The 22793-nt window shown below is 39.2% G+C and overlaps 1 protein-coding gene across 2 annotated transcripts in view; it reads right to left on the minus strand.

The window, feature by feature from the left end:
* Positions 1-6580: 6580 nt before the first annotated feature.
* The window catches only part of b3gat1a (beta-1,3-glucuronyltransferase 1 (glucuronosyltransferase P) a), an 80609-nt gene continuing 64396 nt past the window's right edge, over positions 6581-22793 (minus strand). For both annotated transcript variants that reach the window (XM_059506306.1, XM_059506307.1), the window contains 3 exons: positions 21970-22266; positions 7519-7622; positions 6581-7347 (listed from right to left, as the gene is read on the minus strand). In XM_059506306.1, the coding sequence (XP_059362289.1) occupies positions 7536-7622; positions 21970-22266 (384 nt within the window). In that variant the 3' untranslated portion in view covers positions 6581-7347; positions 7519-7535. The remainder of the gene's footprint in view (positions 7348-7518; positions 7623-21969; positions 22267-22793) is intronic.

Below are 22793 nucleotides of genomic sequence, written 5' to 3' on the forward strand. Positions count from 1 at the left end.
GTCTCAGTGGACCTTCATCCCCTGGTCTCGATTTATGCAGGGTTTGCGACGGCTGCAGTCTTTCCACCCTGTGCGAATTCGATCATGGGATCTATCCTTTGTATTATGAGGATTATCAGGACATTCGTTTGAGCCCTTGGAAACTGTCAAAAAATAAATAAAATACAAATAAAAAAAAAATCCTGACTCTAAAGAAAGATTTACTGTTAGCTTTATCCTCCCTCAAGAGAGTTGGGTATTTATAAGCTCTGTCTATTTCAACTTCATGCATGGATTTTACATACTTAGCCTATGAGGCGGGCGGGTTAGCTTTACCCTTAGGAATTCAAGCTCATTTCATGAGGGCAGTGGCTTCATCGCAAGCCTTCCTTAGTTGATCTTCTATGGTCGATATTTGTGCTGCGGCAGGATGGTCCTCACAGAGCACTTTTGTTTTACAGCCTGGATGTGAGGACGGCTCCTGTGATGTAAAATCATTTGACGCTTTCCAAAGAAGAAAATGCACTGGATTGTCTATTTCTATTATAAATCTATTTCGTTATGCTATTATTACGAAGAAAACAGAGGTTATGGGCAGCTTTTCATCTAAAAGCAAACAAAAGCAACAGCAGGCAGTTGTATGAGTAAGACTATAATACACACTAAAATCAAGTCTGACCGTCCCCCCTGGTCCCCCTGTGGGGGTCCGTGTCTCTATGATTTACTCATATATTTTTCACTAAATGAGTCACATATTTAAAAGAAAAGGCTTCAATTATATATTTAGGTCTTCTTCATCACTTAAACAGAGATAATAGACATTAAAAATACTATTTTGTATTTTTTTATTGATATATGCATTCAACTTTATAATGTCCTCAGTGCAAAGTAATCAACTTACACAAGAAATATAATGAATGAACGATCATGAATGATAAAAACCTCAAAAAAAATTTTTAAATTATAATATAGACTAAACTGCATCTACTCATACATATAAAACATGCAAACCTATAGTTATTTGATTTATTTATTTATTTTTATTTACTATGTCCTTAAAGTAATCTTCCACACTGTTAGTGTATAGTTTCTCGCCTTCCAAATATTGTTTATTTTTCCCTCTGGAATTCAACTGTACAAACTGAAGCAAGCATTAACTCTCACAAGCTACTACTGATTTTGCTTGTTTTTAAATGTTATCCTGATTGCCACACTCTTAAAGTTCCACCCTGTTAGGCTATGTTATAGAGAATGTTTGTCTGGTATAAAAAAATAAAAAAAGGTTAGCGAGCTAAATGTTGATCTCTAAAAGAGCTCCGGCTAATTTTCCTATTTGAATGTGTGCTAACACTAACAGGGTGGGAATTCTAACAGAATATCAAATAGTAACAGAATATATATATATATAATACTGGGCAGAACCCTTATGCTCCCAGGTCTCTTGAGAACCCGAGCTTGGAGGAAGAAATAAGACCACCCACTAGGGAAATCAAGGAAATATAAAAATATTTAATACTGTTAAAAAGGTAACAGAAATAACTGTAGCTATAATATGGATAAGTCTACATTTAATTTATAATTTATGCAGGTAAGACTATAAAGTATTTGTATTATAACTTTATTTCCCTATATTACCTACACTCTTAAAAAAGATGGTTCTTTAAAGTTTCTTTACACCACAAAGCTGTTTTTTTTGTGACCCTCCCCCAAAGGAAATATGTTTTTTTTTCTTTTTAATTGTTTTGAAACAATATAATATTTGCATTTCCACACATTACAGATGGCATATCATGCAGAACAATAATGGAAAGCTCTTCCACTGTTAGAACCTGTCAACACTGGTCTTTTAAATAATAATTTAACAGCACATTAAATGTTTGCCATACTTTTTAGTTATTTTGTGAGGTGAGGAGCATTAACAGCTAACTGTATATATGTTTTTGAGCATTTTTTTTAATTGACCATCGTCTTGGCAAAAATGGCAAAAAAAAGTACCTGTTCTTAATAATAAAGACATATACTATTCATCAATAATTGTTTTGTAATTTTGTAAAGAATAATAATAATAAAAAACTACTACTATGGCATAAGTGACATACAATCCAAGAAAAGCTCATTATTGTTGAACATTTACATTTATTTTGTGATAAGTACGGTATGTATATGTCCCTAACAGGGTGGAATACTTACAGAACAAACTGCCCATAATTATTATTTTTTGAGTCCCTGAGCTTGACCAATATGTATTCCTTATAGTTAAACGTCACTATTTTGAAAGAATGCTAAAAATAGGAAAAACGTACATTCTTTTCCAAAATTTATGAAGCCAAAATGTTACTGGATACCAGGCATAACCCATTTACTTTATAAATTAATGTATTATGAAACATTTCCAGTCTTCAAACTTGATTGGCCTGAGCTGCTTTCCAAACTGTAATGTGAAATGTTGAGTGCAAACAGAGCAAGGGAATTATTTTTTCTTGCAAACAGAATCAATACTGAGTGATTTGCAGAGCGGCTGTTTGTGTTTTCTCTTGCTCAGATGATAGCTTGAAACGGTTTTCTCTTGCAAATGATAAAATGAAGTACCTGGAGTGGAACAAATGGAGTCAACATAGCCTGTTGCAGCATGCATCGATTTTGATTTGGAACTTTGCTTCTCTCTCAACATACATGATGCTCCAGTCCAGCTTTTAGATACTCCGCATGACTCTGTGATATAGCACGTAATTACAAATAATCTGCTTTCTTCATTGAGAAATGTTGGCTTGTTATGAAATGAAATTATAGAAGAAAAAATGTATCTCCAAAGAAAACATCACAGTTGATCTAAAATGTTTTTGAATTTTAATTTAACAGAATGACTGAAGGCTATACCAACCTGAAATGCACATCTTTGAAATATTTAAAAATCATTCCAGATAAACATTTTCTTACTTAAGGCACGATGACACTGGTTAATAAGATAAAAATGACTTAATAGATATCTTTTTATTATTTAAACATAATTTAATTATTCACATTAGACCAATACAAAAATACAAATAATAATAATCTAATTAAACAAATGTTTGGTATGTGTGATATTGAAGTAGAGAATTCTGGCTCAGTGCAGGAGAAATAACTCATATTGAGAAAGCCATTAAGAAATTTACAGGTGCAAATAGATAAAGTGTAATAAAATCTCAATATTATCCAGTGCATGAAAAAACAATGGTTTGCTTGTATAGTGTCTTGCCTTAAGAAGATGTTCATATGACATGCCCATGTAGGCTACAACAAAAAAACACAAATACACATCCAATAACTCAAAACACATTTCTTTTTTCCTAACACATTTATTATTTTCTGACATTTTTTATTCTCTTTCATTCTGAGATGATCAGTGGAACAAAAAGAAGAACATTTACAAGAGCAACATGCAGAAGTGTTTCGTCTTGCAAGTAAGAGAGAAGATGACGGTGGGTGTTTTCGAGCAAACATACTAATTTCAGCAAATGCAATCAGTGGGCAATATGGAAAATCTGATCACTTTTACAAAAAAAGATGAGCAAACAGCCTGGCATGATTTTGGATGGGTATACAACGGTGCTAATGTGGCTTGGAATCCGATTTGAAATCAGGAGAGATGTCCTTGATTACTGAGACTCGAGTTCGCAGGTCATACCCTACGTCGGTTTCGTCAACAGCTTTTTAATGAGCTGCCTGTTTTGTTAGTCCATCAATCAAGTCCAAGTTCAGTAGCAATATGAGAAAAACAACAATGGGCCTGTGCTGTTTCTGAGCTCAGCCAGTGTTTCATGAAATAAGAAAGAAACAGACCATAGGCGTTTAATATTAGAGCGTAAATTCAGCTTCATGAGAAAAGACTCTGTAATTTAAATAAATACATAAATATATCAATATAGAATAAATACATAAACCTCGTACAACAGTTGTTTTTCTTCAACAATACATTAAGTGGGGAGTTTGTGGCAGCATCTGACACAAAACAGACGCAGCTGTGAAAAAGAAACAGGCTAGAAGGCAATTTTTTCTTATGTTCATATGTCATCTTTATGCTTTGCCTCAGCCATCGTCTTCTGTTTCTAAAGCAAACAATTTCATCTCAGCATCACCGTTTAAGCAGCTAACATGTGCCATGGTAATTGTCTTGCAGTGTTAGTATACATGCACTCGAGTGCTTTGGAGGTGAATGTGAAAAAAAAAGGATGGATGTGGTATACAGAGCATGAAAAGAAAACAAACCTTGCAGAGAAGTTGACCCCTATAAACCACAGACTAATGAAATGCTGCCAACACAGGTGTGAATCAAAGTAAAGCCATTGCAAGAGTCTCCAGAAAGATGGTTGCATTTCAGACAGTTTTTTATTTTATATATTATATTATATACCCCCTTTTTTCAACTGTTTTCATCTTTTAATGGATTGAGCTTGCTAATTGCACAATAAAAGATGTGAGTTCAGAACAAAAAGCAAAAAAAAAAAAAAAGAGCTGTATTTCATTAATGACAGTCCCGTCCTTCATTAGTCTGTGTGTGTATTGTCTGGCTGCTCTCCGTGAGCTCAAGAGGCTTTTGAAACTCAGTAGGGATGTGGTACTTTGCTAGCCGTAGATAAGAGCGTGGAGCTGTGTGTTATTATGTGTGCGCTCACTGAAGACTTCACACAAACTTCAGAAATGACAAAGGAATGAGGAGTCGCTTTTTCTGAAACGTCCTACAGCCATAATCCATCACATGCCAGAAGGAGGAGGTTGTGTCCTCAAAGTTTGAAAAGTTTTATCCCATTAAACATGTGCTGTGCACCCTAAGCCTCATAACTGATTGATGAGCTAATTATGGGTTGTTAAAGTGACAGTACCACAATTACTAACCCCTGTCAAATCTTTCAGTGACACCAAATGAAGCAAGGATTTTAAATGGCAGAGGAAAACTTCTGTTCTTCAAATAATGTTCTAAGGTCAGACATACGGACTATTTGTGCTTGACCATGTTTATGAATAACTACAAGTAATGCAGCAAAACCCCAGATCTACCCGTAAAGATGAAACATGAAATTGCTGAAGGGCTTGCTTTCTTTCCTTTTTGTGCTCAGTTAAGAAGTGTGTGTACTTTTTATGATACACGTGTTTACAGTATGGTGATTATAGGTGCTGCAGAGTGATACAATACAGTGTTGCTTCTTTTAAAACTAAGCTTCTTTTAAGCCAGTCCAAAGCCCAACATAATACTTAGTTTTTGATACAAACACTTTCAAAATGTATTCCAGACATGCACACAATTTTTCATCCTTGTCTAGTGTCTGCACCATTTCTTTTCAGAACTTATGACCAATAAATGTCTTTGTACTCATTTAAATGAGATTAGTCATGCCTAATTTATTAATTTAATTTATTAATTTCCTCACACAAGCACTTGTCTATTGTTGCTGTGTCTCTGGGCTTAAAATCCTGTTATTGTAATTACTCACTCTAAAGTCGATCCAAACCTGTAAGACCTTCATCTTCGGAACACAAATTAAGATGTTTTTTATGAAATCCGAGAGCTTTCTGACCCTCCATAGACAGCACTGCAACTACCACATTCAAGGCCCAGAAAGGTAGTAAGGACTTCGTTAAAATAGTTCATGAGACATCAGTGGTCCAACCGTAATTTTATGAAGCTACGAGAATACTTTTTGTGCGCAAAGAAAACAAAAACAACTTTATTCCAGTCCACTTCTTTTCCGTGTCAGTCTTTGATTCGTGTTAAAGCTATTATCTTTGTTTGCTTTGTGCACAAAATGTATTCTAGTAGCTTCATAAAATTAAGGTTGAACCACTGATGTCACATGTCCTTACTAACTTTCTGGGCCTTGAATGTGGTAGTTGCGTTGCTGTCTATGCAGGGTCAGAATGTTCTCAGATTTCATGAATAGTACTGTATCTTAATTTGTCTTCCGAAGATAAACAGAGGTCAAGACAGGTTTGGAATGACATGAAGGTGAGTAATAAATTACAGAATTTATTGTATACTTTATGTATGTACAATAGTATACCCAATGTATACTTTAGTTTTAGCATATCTTTGCATATGCATGAAAACCTAGTATACTTTTCTGAAAAGGCGGCTTAAAGAGATAACACAAATGTAGTCTAATGCTAATCAGGCAAGATTTATCGTCATATCAGGACAGGTTAAGATTTTTTGCATTTGCAATGCCAGTGATGTGCCTTGAATATTCACATGGTCACAGCTTTTGATAAAAGAAAATAGCATCTCTTTTTGCGAGCAGACATTTTGTTCACTCTAGATTCCCAAGTGTTAGTATTACAGTATAGCTTCATTAGTACAGCAACATGTCTTCATGACAGATCCCCTCTGCAAAGCCCAAAGCTACGGTTTGACATATAAATAAATCTGAATATTTACTGAGGCAGACTCTGGTCTGCTCTCGGAGGATAGCCCAATTAATGCTGAAAACTAACATTGTGAAACCCTACCATCAGCTCCATCTCCTTTGGTAAGACCACTGTGAACGGGTGAAATCTTATGGATGTTGTAATAGTAAACTATGGATTCTTACTTTAAACTGAAGTACAAATACAGTAGTTACATTGCTTGTTCTTTTGAATGCTAGATCACTTTATTTTAAAGTCTCCGATTGTTCATCTTTAAGTTATATTTACAACGCATGTCCTAACAGGGACAATGGACACACAGGAACAAATTCAAGTGCTATTCATATCATTTAGGTCTTAGTCAGGAGAACTGTGTTACAACTTTGTAATCGCTAAATCCAGTCTGGCAGCTAGCCCTGGTATATGATAGAGCTGGTTTAAAACAGCAAAGTGACGCTGAATTTGAACTGAGGCAAAATATCAGTAGTGCTGTGCTAGCAAGACAGTAATGTAAACGACAAAAACAGAAACTTTAAATACACATTATGTAAATAAAAAAGAAGACATTCCCTTCTTTATGTTTAAGTATCAGTCCATTAGACGTGAAGGAACATCGACGTTCATAAATGGATGACCGTTCGCTCTTGGTCAGCCTTTGAGACTGTTGCAAACCTTTTTTTTTTTTTTTGGTCTCTTCTTAATGCAGAGTTTATAAAATCGTGGAAGTGAGCAGTTTTATCAGTTCTCAGATGTTCTCTCATAAATATACATCACATTTTTCTTTCCGTCTAGTGCCCTCTGGTTTTGTTCTTGCAAAATACTGACTATATTGCCTTAAAAAGACTAATCTGTGCTTTTGAATAATAGGTCCATATTGTTGAGCTTGTTTAGTTGTGGTTAACAGGAAAAAGCATCCAAACTGTTCAAAGATGTGGTAGTAGGTAATATCTCCCTGCCATCCTCTTTTGGGTCCTTCTGGAAGCATCCCTGCAACACAAAGTAAAAGGAACGTTCAGTGGTACATCTGTATAGAGCCACATTTCTGTCACTTAGCATGGCCAGATGCATTTTAAATGCATGGTTCATGTCCTTCAATGACCCCATATTTGCTCAGTGAAACCGAGATGATTAAGTCTGAACAGATTGCTTTTTCATTACCAACACGGAAGCAGATGTCAGATCTCCACGTTTGGGTCCGTAAAGCCTTTCTTGCCTTCGTTCACCAGTACAGGTTTTTCTGTCCGTGTGTGCCACACAAGAATCTGTAATTAAAAAACCAAACATTATGGTTTATGGAAAGAGGAGAATTTGATTTTGTGATGATAAGCTGTATAAAGCTAGGTCAATCATAGTCTGGATCTATTTATGTATATTTATTTCAAACTACACTGAAATTGCTTTTTATATTCCTTCTATGAGCATGTTTTCATTTCTGTATTAAAACACAGTTTGGGCTACTGCAGCAGATGCCCATACCAGGTGCCAGTCCTGTCAGCAAAGACAGGAAACTGAGGCTACAATTTGTACAGGCACACTTAAATTAGAAAAATATAAAAAGGTTGCCTGGTCTGATGAGCCTCAATTTCTACTGCAACATTTAGATGGTAGGGTCAGAATTTGGTGTTAACAACATGAAAAAGAGCACCTTTTGGATGCAGTGGAATGGGAGATTCAGATCCTGGATGTGCAGCCAAAAAATCGGCAGCAACTGTGTGATGCTGTCATGTCAATATTAGGGTTGAGTATCGATTTTTTTTTTACGATACCGGTGCCATTTCGATACTTTTGAAACGGTACTGGTGCCTAAACGGTGCCAGAACCGATACTTATATATATATAAAAAAGAGCCACTAAAAACAATGGATAACATTAAAGAACATTACAAAATATTTCAAATAAATCCATAGTTTTCCCACACTCCTTGGATGCTCTCATTTGCCAAGCTTCCCTTACGCTAAGTCTAATAAATGTATTTCTGATCTGGGTCTTTATTTAATACAAAACCACACATAATGTTTCTACTGTATCTCTGTCAATCGCTCTGATATTTAGTTAAAATGAGTGCTGTCTGTCACCGTCTTTAATCAGTTCTGTGAATGACTGTATGGTAATTCTTTATAAAGTAGCAACAATGTCGTTTGTAAAGTACAGTACTGTGCAAAAGTCTTAGGCACATTAGTATTTTCACCCCAAAAAATAGGTTTTAAGCCAGTTATTTATATATTTCGCTGTAATGTGTCAGTAGAAATATCAGTTTACATTTCCAAACATTCATTTTGCCATAAATTTTTATAATAAGACAGGTCTTATAAGGAGACAGGTCTGCTGCCCGTTTTCATATGAAATTTAAGTGAACTGACTCTGAGGCGATCGCGAATTTAAGTTCAGTTTTGGCTAATGCTATAGCCCCGCTAAAAATGCCTAGCAACGCCCATGCTTCTTGTGTAGGCTAAATTTCGGAGAACCAGGACAAATATTTCAGTCAATCTCTCAGGCATTTAAGAGGCACCGAAATCTGCATTCTGTTTCGGTTCGGTGCATACTGGTTCCATAGGTACCGATGCCATATTGGAACCCTGGTTTCTGTACCATAACCCTAGTCAATACATATAAGTAATGTTTCCAGCACCTTGTTAAAATCTATGCCACAAAGAATTAAGGCAGTTCTGAAGGCAAAAGAGGGTCCAGCCTGGTACTATCAATGTGTACCCAATAAAGTGTACAGAAATTCTATATATAATAATTCAAAATCATAATAAATTTAAACAATATGAAACCAACATGAATACTGTTAGCCGCCTCCTACACGGGAGTGCTCAAAACACTCACAGATATAAAGTTTCTCCTTAGCAACAGTGTACCATACATAGTACATCTCCAAATTTAGCATGGTGATCGTCTTGGAGTGTAGAGCATCTCTATCAGAACATCTCTCTGGGTACAGATCTGAAGTACTGAAATCAGCTATAGATATTGTGTGTGTTAGTCTAAATGTGTCTCTTGGCATGGCAGATAGATAAAGAGACAATGTGTGCTATTTTTTTTACTTTACCTATTTATGCCATTAATATAAAGCAATCAGTTCCAAAAATATAATCTGCCTCATTACACTTCCTGGAAGTTGATGTTAACGTCCAGAGGTAGAAACACTGACTCATCTTTTCTTTTCCATTTACCTTGTTGCTGTCTTTCAGAAACCACTGTCATTTGCTCATTGCCTCATGAATAATTTCGAATAGTGTTGAAAAGGGTCTGGAGGCCCCACTTCCACTTGAGTTGCTTCCGGAGGTTAAAAGCCCCACTTGAAATAATGGTGCGTTTGTTGAGTTGCTCCAGTGGAATGCAGTTCATGGAATCTCATCTTTTCCAGAAACAAGATGCGACGCGTATGCAGGTGTATTTGTGCACCTGTTCTATTTTTTGGGGTAAACAGACAGCGAGTCCAGGAATTGGTTCTCATTTGTCTGCCTCTAAATATTTAAATCCTGGTTAAGTCTCATTTTAAATAAGGCATCCTTAAGTTTAGTAACATCAATTAATGCCTCAATAAGTCAGTCCCTTCACAAATCACCAATTAAAACATCAATTAGCCAGTATCTTTTTTTCTATTGCACACAGTCTCATATGCACACACAGGTTTTTGTGTCATTATAAAATGCATTTACAAGTATAAGGCTTTTTTTCAAAGTGACTAATGATGAACGCTACAACAGAAGTGATTCATTTTGGCAAGTCAGTAATGTGAGAAGTGGCAAAACAAATTGTCCCAAAATTGCAAAAAAAAAAAAAAAAAGAGCTAGTACTAAGAGAGTGAGACTGTGAAACGTAGTGTTTTTTTTTGTTTTACAGTTGTCCTTAGGTGTATTTTAGGAGGAGAGAGATTTTGATTTATATATGAAATAGTTCACACATACATAAAAGATTATTTTTTATCTAGCCTAGTATATTTCTGAATGCTCAAGACTTTTAGAAAAACATTGGGTTCATTCAATAATAACTGTGTAGATCAGTGGTTCTCAACCTTTTTTTGGGTCAGCAGCCCCCTACCAATTATCGAGGTCCCTCACCATCCCCATTAAATGTAACGTAATCTAATTGTCCTCAGTGAATATTAAAGTTGATTATTATTTTGTGTTTATAATGACGAATGTTGTTATATTTGCAGTAATTCAAATGTATGGTATCATTGAATTAATCAAAAGGGCAGTAAAGTACTTTTTTGCAGTAAATTATTTTAAAATAAGTGTGATAACATTCATTTACAAAGTTGTGTTGAGCATGTTGATGATTTTCATAGCTATAGCTTCAGTGTTGTTGAGATGCTGATATACCTTGTTGCCCCAAATTTTAAAAGACAAAATAAAAATTCCTCTTTAGAATATATCCACTGGGACATTTTTACAGAAGAGATTTTAGTTTGTTCTTCCATTCCTGGAACATTTGAACACTTTCCCTAATTACCGTATTTTCCGGACTATAAGTCACACTTTTTTCATAGTTTGGCTGGTCCTGCGACTTATAGTCAGGTGCGACTTATTTATCAAAATTAATTTGACATGAACCGAGAGAAATGAACCAACAGAAAACATTACCGTCTACAGCCGCGAGAGGGCGCTCTATACTGCCAGAGATGCTGCTCAGTGCTCCTGTAGTCTACACTGAACGCATATAGCGCCCTCTCGCGGCTGTAGACAGTAATGTTTTCTCTTAGTTCTTGGTTCTAAATGAATGCGACTTATAGTCCAGTGCGACTTATATATGTTTTTTTCCTCATCATGACGTATTTTTGGACTGATGCGACTTATATTCAGGAGCGACTTATAGTCCGAAAAATACGGTAGTTATAGAAAATAACTTTTTTTTTGAGAATGCATTGAATTCCCTTTTTTTTCTGACATACTGGTGGGTAAATACCACATTTACACATGCAAATTGAAGAAATGTAAACCCTACTATACTATTTCTTAAATTTTGTGATTTCAAAGTTAGCTTACAAATAATTGAAAGTAATCTAAATAAATCCCTAATTCTAGAAAAATTGGGACGTTTGTAAAATGATCAAATCTGATTTGTTAATCCTATTTAAATTGTATTTAATTGAAAATATTTTCACTGATGGCCCCCAAGAACACCTCAGTGCCCCCCTTTTAAAAATTGGTACTTCCAGTGCCCCACGATGCTCTCTGAATGCCCCCTGGGGGGTGGTACACGAGTGTAGATTATTTCGTACAGTATTTGTGTGCACTCAAAAACTTCTCACGGAAAATTTTCAGCTGCCTTCACAACAAAAAAATTATTCTTAACCTCATTGTAATATTTATTAATTTGGAGTATTCTAAATGAGTGATGTCATATTCATATTCATATAAGGTCTTTCCACACAAGCTTTCCTTTACAGCCTTTCTTTACAAAGGCAGGTTCTAGCCTGTGGGCACATGCAGAAAGATCTTGAGCAATGCCATCCTCAAAACCAGTTTAAACACAATAAAGACCCAGATTACAGACCTCTGATTAGCAGAGATATAATGCAATTGCCTTAGTCTTTGATTGTATATGATGAAACATATTTAAGATGAAATATCTATGTATAAAACTGATACCAGGTTTATGTTCTGTTTTTGGTTTAGTTTAATGAGTTCCAAGTTCTGTTTTTATGTCAGTTTCAAGTGGGTATTCTGTTCCTGTGTCTTGATCTCTCTCCTGAGTGATGGCTAATTTGAGTTATTGTTAATAAGAATTTTACTGCTGCAACTAGATCCAGCTCAAATTCATCCTCAATGCAACCATTGTGACAAATGATTCTTAAAGTTGACTTGAAACAGAAGTTGTGATGGTCTTTTCTTCCCTATTGTGACCTCGCCTGTGAAAACCCAGCAAGTTGCATAATCTAGAACAAACAAGTTTTGTATGCCCTTCAGAAGCAAATTACTTGCATCTGTTGTTTCAGTTACCTTTTAGTCGGTCACTATGAGTCATGTTGTGACCAACAAATTGGGAACTCGCTTCGAGAGACCAATCTACTTCAAGTTTAAACTAAACGAGCCAATGGACATTGGCATGCGATGATTGCATCCATCTGCCACTGAACACAGCTTGAGAATAAAAAGGCAGCCGGTGCAATGCATACAAGCTTTTCGCTTCGGAGCCAAGCGATAACAGTGGGTTATGACCGATCTTGGCCCTTCACTGGTTACAGTGCAAATGTTGGAGCAGAAACACATCTTCGGGTGCATCTGTACCTGAGATTGCAGCGATTGACCTAAAGGATGCATACTTTCATGTGTAGATACTTTACTGTGATTTGCGTTCAAAGGACGTGCATATCAGTATGAAGTTTTGCCCTTAGGGCTGTCCCTGTCTCCCCATGTCTTCACGAAAGTCGCAGAGGGGGCTCTTGTTCCCCTCAGAGAGCAAGGTGTTCGCATCCTCAACTATCTCGATGACTTACACGGATGCCTCCGCCACTGGCTGGGGGCCACGTACAATGGGCATGTAGAGTCGGGGGTGAGACAGGACCCCAACTGCACTGGCACAGAGCTTTTAGCAGTGCGCCTTGCCTTGAACTGTCTCAAAGGACGCTTATGAAGCAAACACATGCTGGACCGAATGGACAACACAGCAACCGTTGTGTACATCAACTGACAAGGTGGTCTAAGCTTATCAAAAAATTTCTGAGGTCACTTTGTTACATTCATATTCTGGGTTTGCTCAAACGTGCAGCTGACGAGCTGTCATGAGCTATGTTCCCAGGAGAATGAAGACTCCATCCCCAGATGGTCCAGCTGATTAGGAGACTTTTCGGAGCCGCATAGGTAGGTCTGTTTCCCTCTCCAGAAACCTCTCACTGCCAGTTGTTTTACTGGATGCATGGACGCACTTGCACACAGCTGGCCGCGGGCCTGGGCAAGTATGCATTTCCTCTAGTGAGCCTTTTTGCACAGGCGCTGTGCAAGGTCAGAGTGGGTGAGGAGCAGTTCCTGCTTGTGGCGCCATATTGTCCCACTCGCACTTGGTTGCCCAAACTAATGCTCCTTGTGACAGCTCCTCCCTGGCTACCATCTACAAGACATGCTTACGCCTTAAAGTGGAACCTTTTCGTAGAGTGGTGTTCTTCTCATCAAGAAGACCCCCAGAGATGCCTGATCAGGATCACACTTTCCTTTGTGCAGCAAGGGTTGGAGAGTAGGTTGTCTCTCTCCACCCTGGAAGTCTATGTCACTGCGATTGCTACTAACCATGACCCCGTGGAGGGGAAGTCGGTAGGGAAGCTTGATCTGGTCATCAGGTTCCTTGGGGGGCTAGAAGGTCCTGTCTCTGGTCCTCAAAACACTACAGCAGGGCCAATTTGAGCCTATGCAGTCAGTTGACCTGAAGTTTCTATCAATGAAAACTTTGCTCCTGCTTGCACTGGCCTCCATCAAGAAGGTAGGGGACCGACACAATTTTTGGTCGACAATTCATGCTTAGAGATTTGGCCGGCTGACTCCCAGGTAATCCTGAGGCCCTGGCCTGGCTATGCGCCCAATGTACACACTTATCCCTCAAACGCTGCCCCCGGAGGAGGCAGACACAGCCCTAGCTTTGCTTTGTCCTGTCCGAGCCTTGAAATGCGTAGACCGGACACAAAGCTTTAGGATCTCAGACCACCTCTTTGTATGTTACGGAGGCAGACAGAAGGGGAAGGCTATCTCTAAGCAGAGGATGGACCACTGGATAGTGTATATCATCACCCTGGCTTATCAGGCACAGCATGTGTCCTGCCCAGTCAGGTTGTGACCTCACTCTACTAGAAATGTTGCATCCTCCTGGGTTAGTCTTGTGGCGACTCGCTGACAGATATTTGTAGAACTGCGGGATGAGCGACTCCCAACACGACCACTAGATTCCATAGCCTTCGTGTGGAGCTGGTATAATCCTGTGTTCTCATCTCAAATGGGTAGAAGTTCTGAGAGGCCTCAGTTTAGCTTGCTAAAATTGCTCCAGAGAGTCTGTACTGTAGACCCTGTTGAGCTCCTCCATCCCTTTGGCAGCCAGATGTGGCAGAACTTCTGGTGCCAGGCCCTCACTCGGAGGGCTGGGTTCCATATGTAGAGACCTATGTGGATCCCATATGTGTAAAGCCCATGGTATAGACTCAGAGCCTGTGTTTCCCTGACAGACTCTCTTCTCAGGGGCAGTTGTGGCCTAACGGTTAGAGTGCATTGCACTGGCTGCCTTTTTATGCTCACACTGTGATCAGCGGCAGCTGGATGCAATCATCACACGCCAATGTCCATTGGCTTGTTTAGTTTACACTCGAATTGGTCTCTCGAAGCGAGATCCCAATTCACTAGCTAGGACCACGCCACAAACAAGCTATGAAACTGGGGAAGAGTAGAAAGAGGATGAAGGGTCGAGGGAATGGGATGATGGTCAGGTTGGTCAGGGCATCTTGGATTGATGGCTCAAGGACGCCTCAGGGTGGGGGTACCGTCTATAGCATATATTTAGGCCAGACAATGAGGACCCCCTGATACAACCTCATAGAAATATAATGTGGGATAAGGTTGGCTGTATGGATGAGAAAGGGAGGGAAGGGTGGGTTCGAGAGAATGAGACTAACAGTGCGGTGTGACGTAGCCTGGTATATACGGAGGTTTTAGAAGTCAGGTGATTGTTTGAGGCGTGGCCCTGCTCCCGAACTTTAGTTAATATCAATTAACTCCATTTCACTAGCTAGGACCACGCCACAATCAAGCTATGAAACTGGGGAAGAGTAGAAAGAGGATGAAGGGGTCGAGGGAATGGGATGATGGTCAGGTTGGTCAGGGCATCTTGAATTGATGGCTCAGGGAGACTCAGGGTGGGGGTACCGTCTCTAGCATATATTTAGGCCAGACAATGAGGACCCCCAAAGTTGGGAAGAGCTGAGTTATGCGTGAGCTCAGAATGCCTGTTCATACGGAGAGGATGCAGAGGCTGATTAGTTCAGGCATTAGATGGTTAACGCAGGTTCTTGTTTTCGTAAGCCTTTAGAAGTACGAATGTGTTGGAATGAAAGAAGCTGGGTAATCGCAGCCAGTGGTTATTCATAGGAATAGTTAATCCCTCAAGTAGGTTTAAATGCACGTGGGGATCAGTGGTATGACCGGCGAGAGATGATTTGCTTTGATTCGGACTATCCAAACCCCCGAGGATGTTATGTTATGACTATGGGATACGTTTCATAATGCTGTGGAGACTGCTCTTGACTGTGGATTGTATGAACTGAATTCCGGAGGCTGTTCAGAATCAACCCGGCAGCCACCATATTAACTGCTGAAGTCTATTTAGGGTGTTGCATCCGTATACAGTTGGATGCAGCCGGATGAGAGATGTAGATTAGTGTGGATATCCTCATTATGGAAGTGCAGATGAAGGTGCGACTATCAGAAGTCTTTGAGGAGGTGTAGAACGTAAGTAGACTGTGATTATTAGTAAGAATCCTTTGTAGCTTCGGGAGATAGGCCGTCATCCTAGGGCTGCTTCTGCAAATGAATGAGGCTCACGATGAATTAACGGCACCATCCCAGAAGCCTCACTGGATTCATGATAGATAGGCAAGACTTGGCATTTAGTGGTATCTGTCACAGAATGCGCAGGTGTGAAGGTGCCTGTAAACGAGAGGTGGCCCTGACAGTGGCTGAAGGAAGGGTGGAAGAAAGGATGATGGGATGAAATGATGTCTTTGAGTGGGGGAGGGGTTGAGGATGAGAGGATATAGGAGGTGGGAGGAGGTAGGGGAAGGTAGGGAGAGAGGAAGGGTGGAAGAAGGGATGTTGGGATGAGAGGACATAGGAGGGGAGAGGAGGTAGGGAAGGTAGGGAGAGAGGAAGGGTGGAAGAAGGGATGTTGGGATGAAAGGATGTCTTTGAGAGGGGGAGGGTGTTTGAGGATAAGAGAATATAGGAGGGGGGAGGAGGTAGAGAGATTGCGATTGAGAGGTAAAGAGAGGGTAGAATAGGCTGAAGGAAGGGTGGAAGAAGGGATGTTGGGATGAAAGGATGTTTGTGAGTGGGGTGTGTTGCAGGGACGGAGGGGGAGAACGGAAAGAGGTTTGGAAATAGAATTGAAGTTGAAGGAGACCGGCTGGTCTGTGTGAGCACACACTATAGAACATGCAATGCTCAATAGTGCGAATGAAAGAGCCAAACAGTAAGTCAGCGCGTCACTGCAGCTGCCATTAGAAGCTTCCCGGTTGCTATAGAAACAGTCAGCAGTCTTAAACATGCACTTAGGACTGCACGCTCACACTGACTGATCTAGCCTGAATAGGATAACAGTGCTGTTGTTAGCTGCAGGCTCATCCACTTGAGGTGCTGCTGTGGTGGTGCGATAGGCTGCGGGCTCTTCTACTTTTGGTGGTGCGGTTGTTAACTGTTTGATCGTTCGCCTGAGGCTCTGCTGTGGTGGTGCTGCTGTAGCTGAATGATCGTTTCACCTGAGGCGGTGCTGTTGTAGCTGTATGATCCTTTCACCTGAGGCGCTGCTGTTGTAGCTGTATGATCCTTTCACCTGAGGCGCTGCTGGCGGTGCTGTTGTAGCTGTATGATCGTTTTGCCTGAGGCGCTGATGGCGGTGCTGTTGTAGCTGAATGATCGTTTCGCCTGAGGCGCTGCTGGCGGTGCTGTTGTATCTGAATGATCGTTTCACCTGAGGCGCTGCTGGCGTTGCTGTTGTAGCTGAATGATCTTTTCGCCTGAGGCGCTGGTGGCGGTGCTGTTGTAGCTGGATGATCTTTCACCTGAGGCACTGCTGGCGGTGCTGTTGTAGCTGTGTGATTGTTTCAACTGAGGTGCTGCTGGCGGTGCTGTTGAAGCTGTATGATCTTTCACCTGAGGCGCTGCTGGTGGTGCTGTTGTAGCTGTATGATCTTTCACTTGAGGCGCTGCTGGTGGTGCTGTTGAAGCTGTATGATCTTTCACCTGAGGCGCTGCCGTGGTGGTGCTGTTGTTGACTGCAGGCTCGACCGCTGAGGTACCACCGTGGTGGTGGCTGTTTTGGCTGTGGTTTAATAATGCTATTTGAGCAGAAGTAACAACATTATGACATGGTGGATGTCAGATTTGTTAAAGATAATTAGAAACACAGGGCCATATCCCTGTAAACAGCCGAAGTTTGGGTGAAAAAAAAGGATGTTGGGATGAAAGGATGTTTGTGAGTGGGGTGTTTTGCAAGATGCAGGGAGGGAGGGAGGTTGGGAGGAAGAGAATGAAAAGAAGATTTGAAAATAGAATTGGAGGTTGAAGGGAGACCGGCTGGTCTGCATGGGCGAAAACTAGAGAATATCCAAGGCGTGTCACTCCTTTAGTTTGAAGTAGCTGTAGAGAATTATTAGAAAACATGGAGCCGTATTGCTGATTGTTTGTTTATTTACTTATTAAGCCATACCAACGTATGTGGCTATATTTCATGTCAAAATCAGTTAATATGTAAAATCAATCCATGCACAAGTCTTTAATACATACGAGTCAAGGGGGAAAGATTTAGACTGTTCAATTTGACCAGCCTGTGTGTCTTTGGGCTGTGAGCCGTATTGCTGTAATCAGCTGGAAAGAAGGGTATAGGAATGGATGTTGGGATGAAAGGATGTTTGTGAGTGGAATTGTATGAACAAACTGTGAGCATAGAGACGAGAGATCAGGTTGAGTGAATGCAGGTGGAATTACGAAAAACGTCACTGCGGTTTGATGCTGTGGAGGAGAATTCTCGTGACATCACGTGTGACGGAGAGTGGAGTTGCCAGAAGTGCTGAGGACTCAAAGTTTGTCATGACAGAAGTTTTATTGATACTGAATATAGTTGAAATAACTGTTATCTGCACGATTTAATTGGATACCTAGGATTTAAGTGCGTGTTGAAGACGACCCGTGGTTCAGTTGTCCTCGGCTCTGGATTCTAGAAGACTTGCAATGAGAGCGCTGAAGAAGCGTGAGCGAAGCCGCCGCAACGGGAACGAGAATTCAGTTTCTGCGGCCACCACGCAAATGATAATGGCGAACTCGGCCCGCGGATCTCACTTACGGAGAGCAAGGAGGCCGGGAACGGCTCAGAATCCGCCTGGGATGTGAGCCTGTGAGTTAGACGCTCGTGGCCCAGAATGTGCGCGATCGAACGCAACCACTCTGAAAGAGACTGTGATCGGAATGATGAGAGGTGATCGTCGAGTGTCGCCAGCGACATTGAATCGAACAGAGCGCCATTCAGACCAGGCGAGTAATGTTACATCTGTTCTTCGAGAGAACGAGACTAGCAGTGCGGTGTGACGTGGCCCGGTATATAAGGAGGATTTAGAAGTCAGGTGATTGTTTGAGGCGTGGCCCTGCTCCTGAACTTTAGTTAATATCAATTAACTCCATTGGTCATTCACGACGTGACGTCTCCGTTCCCCCTTTTAAGGGAACTAGGGTTACATATGTAATAGGGCTGTGCAATTAATAGATTTTGGCCTCCTACGATTATGAAAATCCAATAAGCGAAATAAAATTATTATTGTGCCCAATTCCGCCCTCTTATGCAGCGCTGCACTTTCGTTCCACAATAATAGTCCAATTTCCCATGCAAATCAGTAAAATCACATAATGTGACATTTGCAAAATGGGACATGCTTGATTTATCTAAGTATATTTATTCATGTTTTTAAAAACGTGAAAGAAAACTTGCGCTGCTCCTCAGGAAGAGATATGCGCTCAAAGACAGAACAGAACAAGGACATGTTAAGTCATCTCTTATCTAAAGGTGCGAGCCTAATCGGTCAAAAACATGCAAAAATGTGTCAAAATGCTGCGCTTGGTGATTATTCATGTAACCTTCCTCGGTCATGTAATAAATTAACGTAGAGTTGAGAATGAAAATACACGCATAACAGTAATTTGGATCCATGCAGATCTTCAAGTGACAGCGGGTTATGTTTTATTTTACATTTGATTATTCATTTCTGTAGTAGGCTGTACCACGCTTACATGAACCTTTTCATATAAACCGAAATGAATACAAAACTAAAGCCAAACTTAAACTGAAATGAGACATGAGTAATAAATAGTACAGTGAATAAATGAAATAATCATACTGCTTGAGACTTACATTAAAAATAAGCACAGCTTGTTTAATTTGTATCTTTTTATTTAATTGTATTTGTCCTTTGCTTTTTTTATTACTGACAGATTAATTATTTTTTTAATAATTTTGAGGACTTTTTGTTTGTTTAAATTCCACTGGTCTCTACAATGTATATGTCATAGCAACCTTATTTACAGGAAATACATATTTGATATGTATCACTATCTTTAAATAAATCACTCATATAAAGTTTAGGTCATATGGCCCCCTCATAATCGTGTTAAATATTCGTGATTACAATATTAACCAAAATAATCATGATTATGATTTTGATAATCAAGCAGCCCTAATACGTAACTAGGGATGCATCGATCCGATACTCGAGATTGGTATCAGCTCCAATACTGGCATTTTCTTCGAATCGGGTATTGGCCAGACGAGACCAATCCAAATCCGATATTGTACGTATACTATTCAGTGTTATTCTTGGGCTCCACGAAAGGCACAAAACATTATAAAGCACCAAAACATTTTCGTGGCCATATTTCAAGTGTTCTGAAGCTGTTACATAGTTCCATGTGAGTTACAGATTAATATTGAAGTCATTAAATTAAAGTTCACATACAGTAAACTCTTCTTTCCGCTGCGGGTGTCTGTCATCCTCCATTCAGCAATCAAACTGCATTTTGCATTCGGTTACTACAGTCAAAACAATGAAACTCTCTTCAAGAGTGCACAGTAACTGAGGTTTAAAACTGTTCAAAGATAAGGCTCATTAAACTAACTCACACATTTAATACACTACGTATCAATATCTCTTCCCTTTTTTACTAGTGATGTCCGGTTCACAAATTTAACCGGTTCTTCTTAGTGAACCTGTTGAACCAGTTCACCTAATCGGACTGAATCATTTGAAATAGTCACATCTCCAGTAAGCATTAATCCACAAATTACATATATTAATCACTTTTTGAGGCTGCTGATTCTCTCTCTGAGTCGAAATTAACCAATGTCATTTAATTCATTTACTCAAACAGTACACTGACTGTGTTGTACTAACTTTTCTCTGTGGACTCGGAGGGCTGTGCAGCCTGCACACTGTGACTCCGTGTTGTTTCAAGCTCATCATTCTGCCCACAGGATGTGCATAAGCGCTCTGGGTCGCATTGGGGCCTTTATTAGTATAATACTTTCTGCGCAAAGATTATTAATAGTTTTTTTTTTTGTTTTTTCCATCTATGATATGTTGCTGCCCATATTACTGTGCTATACATTTAAAAGAAACTTTTTTTTATGTTTCTATATAAATGTATATACTTGTTTTACGTTAATGTATTTTACAACAATACAAAGATCAATGTGTACATTTTACCAGATTTTAGACTTATTCACTTTTATTTGTAAATAAAATATTTCACTAGATTTTATAAAATTATTGTGCACCCGTGATTTTTCTAGAATCTAGAGTATCTTTTGCTGCTGAATGATTTACTAACCTAGTTTATAATAGTATCTTTGTCAGAGATTATGATATATTTTTCCATTTGTTATTTTTCATTAAAATGAAGTTGTTTATATGTAGTAGATTGTGTTTAACACACAAAAGAGTGATGATCAAGGTCAACACAGAGAAGTATAGAAATTCTGCTATAAAAGACTATAAACCTGCTGCCTCTTTTGTCATTAATATAAATCAAACAATAAATGAGGGAATCACTCGCTGCTCTCGACTGAACAATTTTTATAGCTTTAACAATAATACATTTATTTGTAATAAATATATTTACGTTTGATTGTTCAATACTTGTTTTTCTTATTTATCTTTTTTTGTATTCTGTCCTGAATTTAGCCTTCTCCAGACATTGCACAAAAGTCCAGAAAGACATGAATGAGATTATCTACTAACATGTTATATATTAATTTATATATTAACACATTACTGATTTCATTTTAATAATAAAGTTATACAAATAGTTTCAGTGAATTGACTTGTTAATTGTTGCTTTAATCAAGCTCTGGTGGTTCCCCCCATTTGTTTCAATGTTTTTATGCTTTTTGGACAAAAACATCATCAATAATAAAGACATCAAGGTTCTATTATTACAAAATGTTCTTTACATTAGGTACAGTAGGATAATTTAAAGTAGGAAACAGCTAATGAAAATAAAAACATCTGGGTTTTCACAGACGAGGTCACATATATCTTAGTGAAACAGCACCTTGAAAAAGAAAAATGTAGGGTGGGACTTGATTCGTAATTGATTGCTTTATTTGCTATTGCTGTGATCTCATGTGAGTGAAAGGTTGTCCCGCCCTCATGCTAGTAACCATGTAATCAGAAGAGAGGAGAAGTTATTGGGGGGGGGGGGGGGGGGTCTTTCTTGTTAGCTTGCTTAGCGAATGATATCAAATGTGTAAAAAAAAAAAAAATTCAAAAGTGCATTTTTATCTTTTTCTAGAAAAACTGCACATGGGTTTGGTACAAAATAAGGTTGAGTCATTAATGGCATAGTCAAAGCAATGTTTCCTCACCTTAGTGCAGTTGGCCGCTTTGGGTTCCAGGTCACTGAGAGTGACCAGCTCTCTTAGCAGGCTGCTCTCCTGGTAGCCTCCCTTCACCCCTCGTAACTTGAAGTAGGCTTGAGGCTTAAACAGAATGAGCCGCAGGTTGATGGCAAACCCTGCCATGTCGATGGCAAAGGGCCGGTGAGGGTCGAATACGGTTTTCCATCCATATACTTTTCCTGCTGCATTGACCTTTGGAGACTCGTATCGTAAACCTCCAACAAACGCTACAGGCCACACTGATACTTTACGAGTTGATCGCATCTACAGAAAAGAAAGAGTATTTTTTAGTATTTCATAAGTTTAAAGTTTTTGATCAAAACTGCAATCTTGGTGAACAAAAGTGAAAGGGTGTTTTGAAACTTCTTTCAAAACATTAAAGGTGAACTTTGTACGATTTTTATAGGTGACCGCGACAAAGCCGTGAAAGGTAGTTTTAAATGTGCTACCAGTCGTGAAGTTTTTTAAACAAATTACCGGAAATATAATCTTTTGTCATTGCATGCAAGAAATTCACACACACACACACAAAGTGTAGTTAGGGACACAAGCACAATTGTTTAGGAAAGTTGCTGTAGTGAATTCTGCTTAAAGTTTGTGTTTTGGACTGAAAAAAAAAAGAAGGTCTTTTACTCATGGGGCTTTTAGCCCTGCTGTACAAACATGGCACAAAACTTTCATCATGTTCTTGTCAGTTCACCTGCAGTTTGTAGTGTGCTTTCACACCTTCACACTATAGAGACAACACAGGCCTGATTGGACACCTTAGGATCATGTTTTGGACAGTGTAG

The sequence above is a fragment of the Carassius carassius genome, chromosome 23 (genome assembly GCF_963082965.1).
Source record: "Carassius carassius chromosome 23, fCarCar2.1, whole genome shotgun sequence".
In the NCBI taxonomy this organism is placed as follows: Eukaryota; Metazoa; Chordata; class Actinopteri; order Cypriniformes; family Cyprinidae; genus Carassius; species Carassius carassius.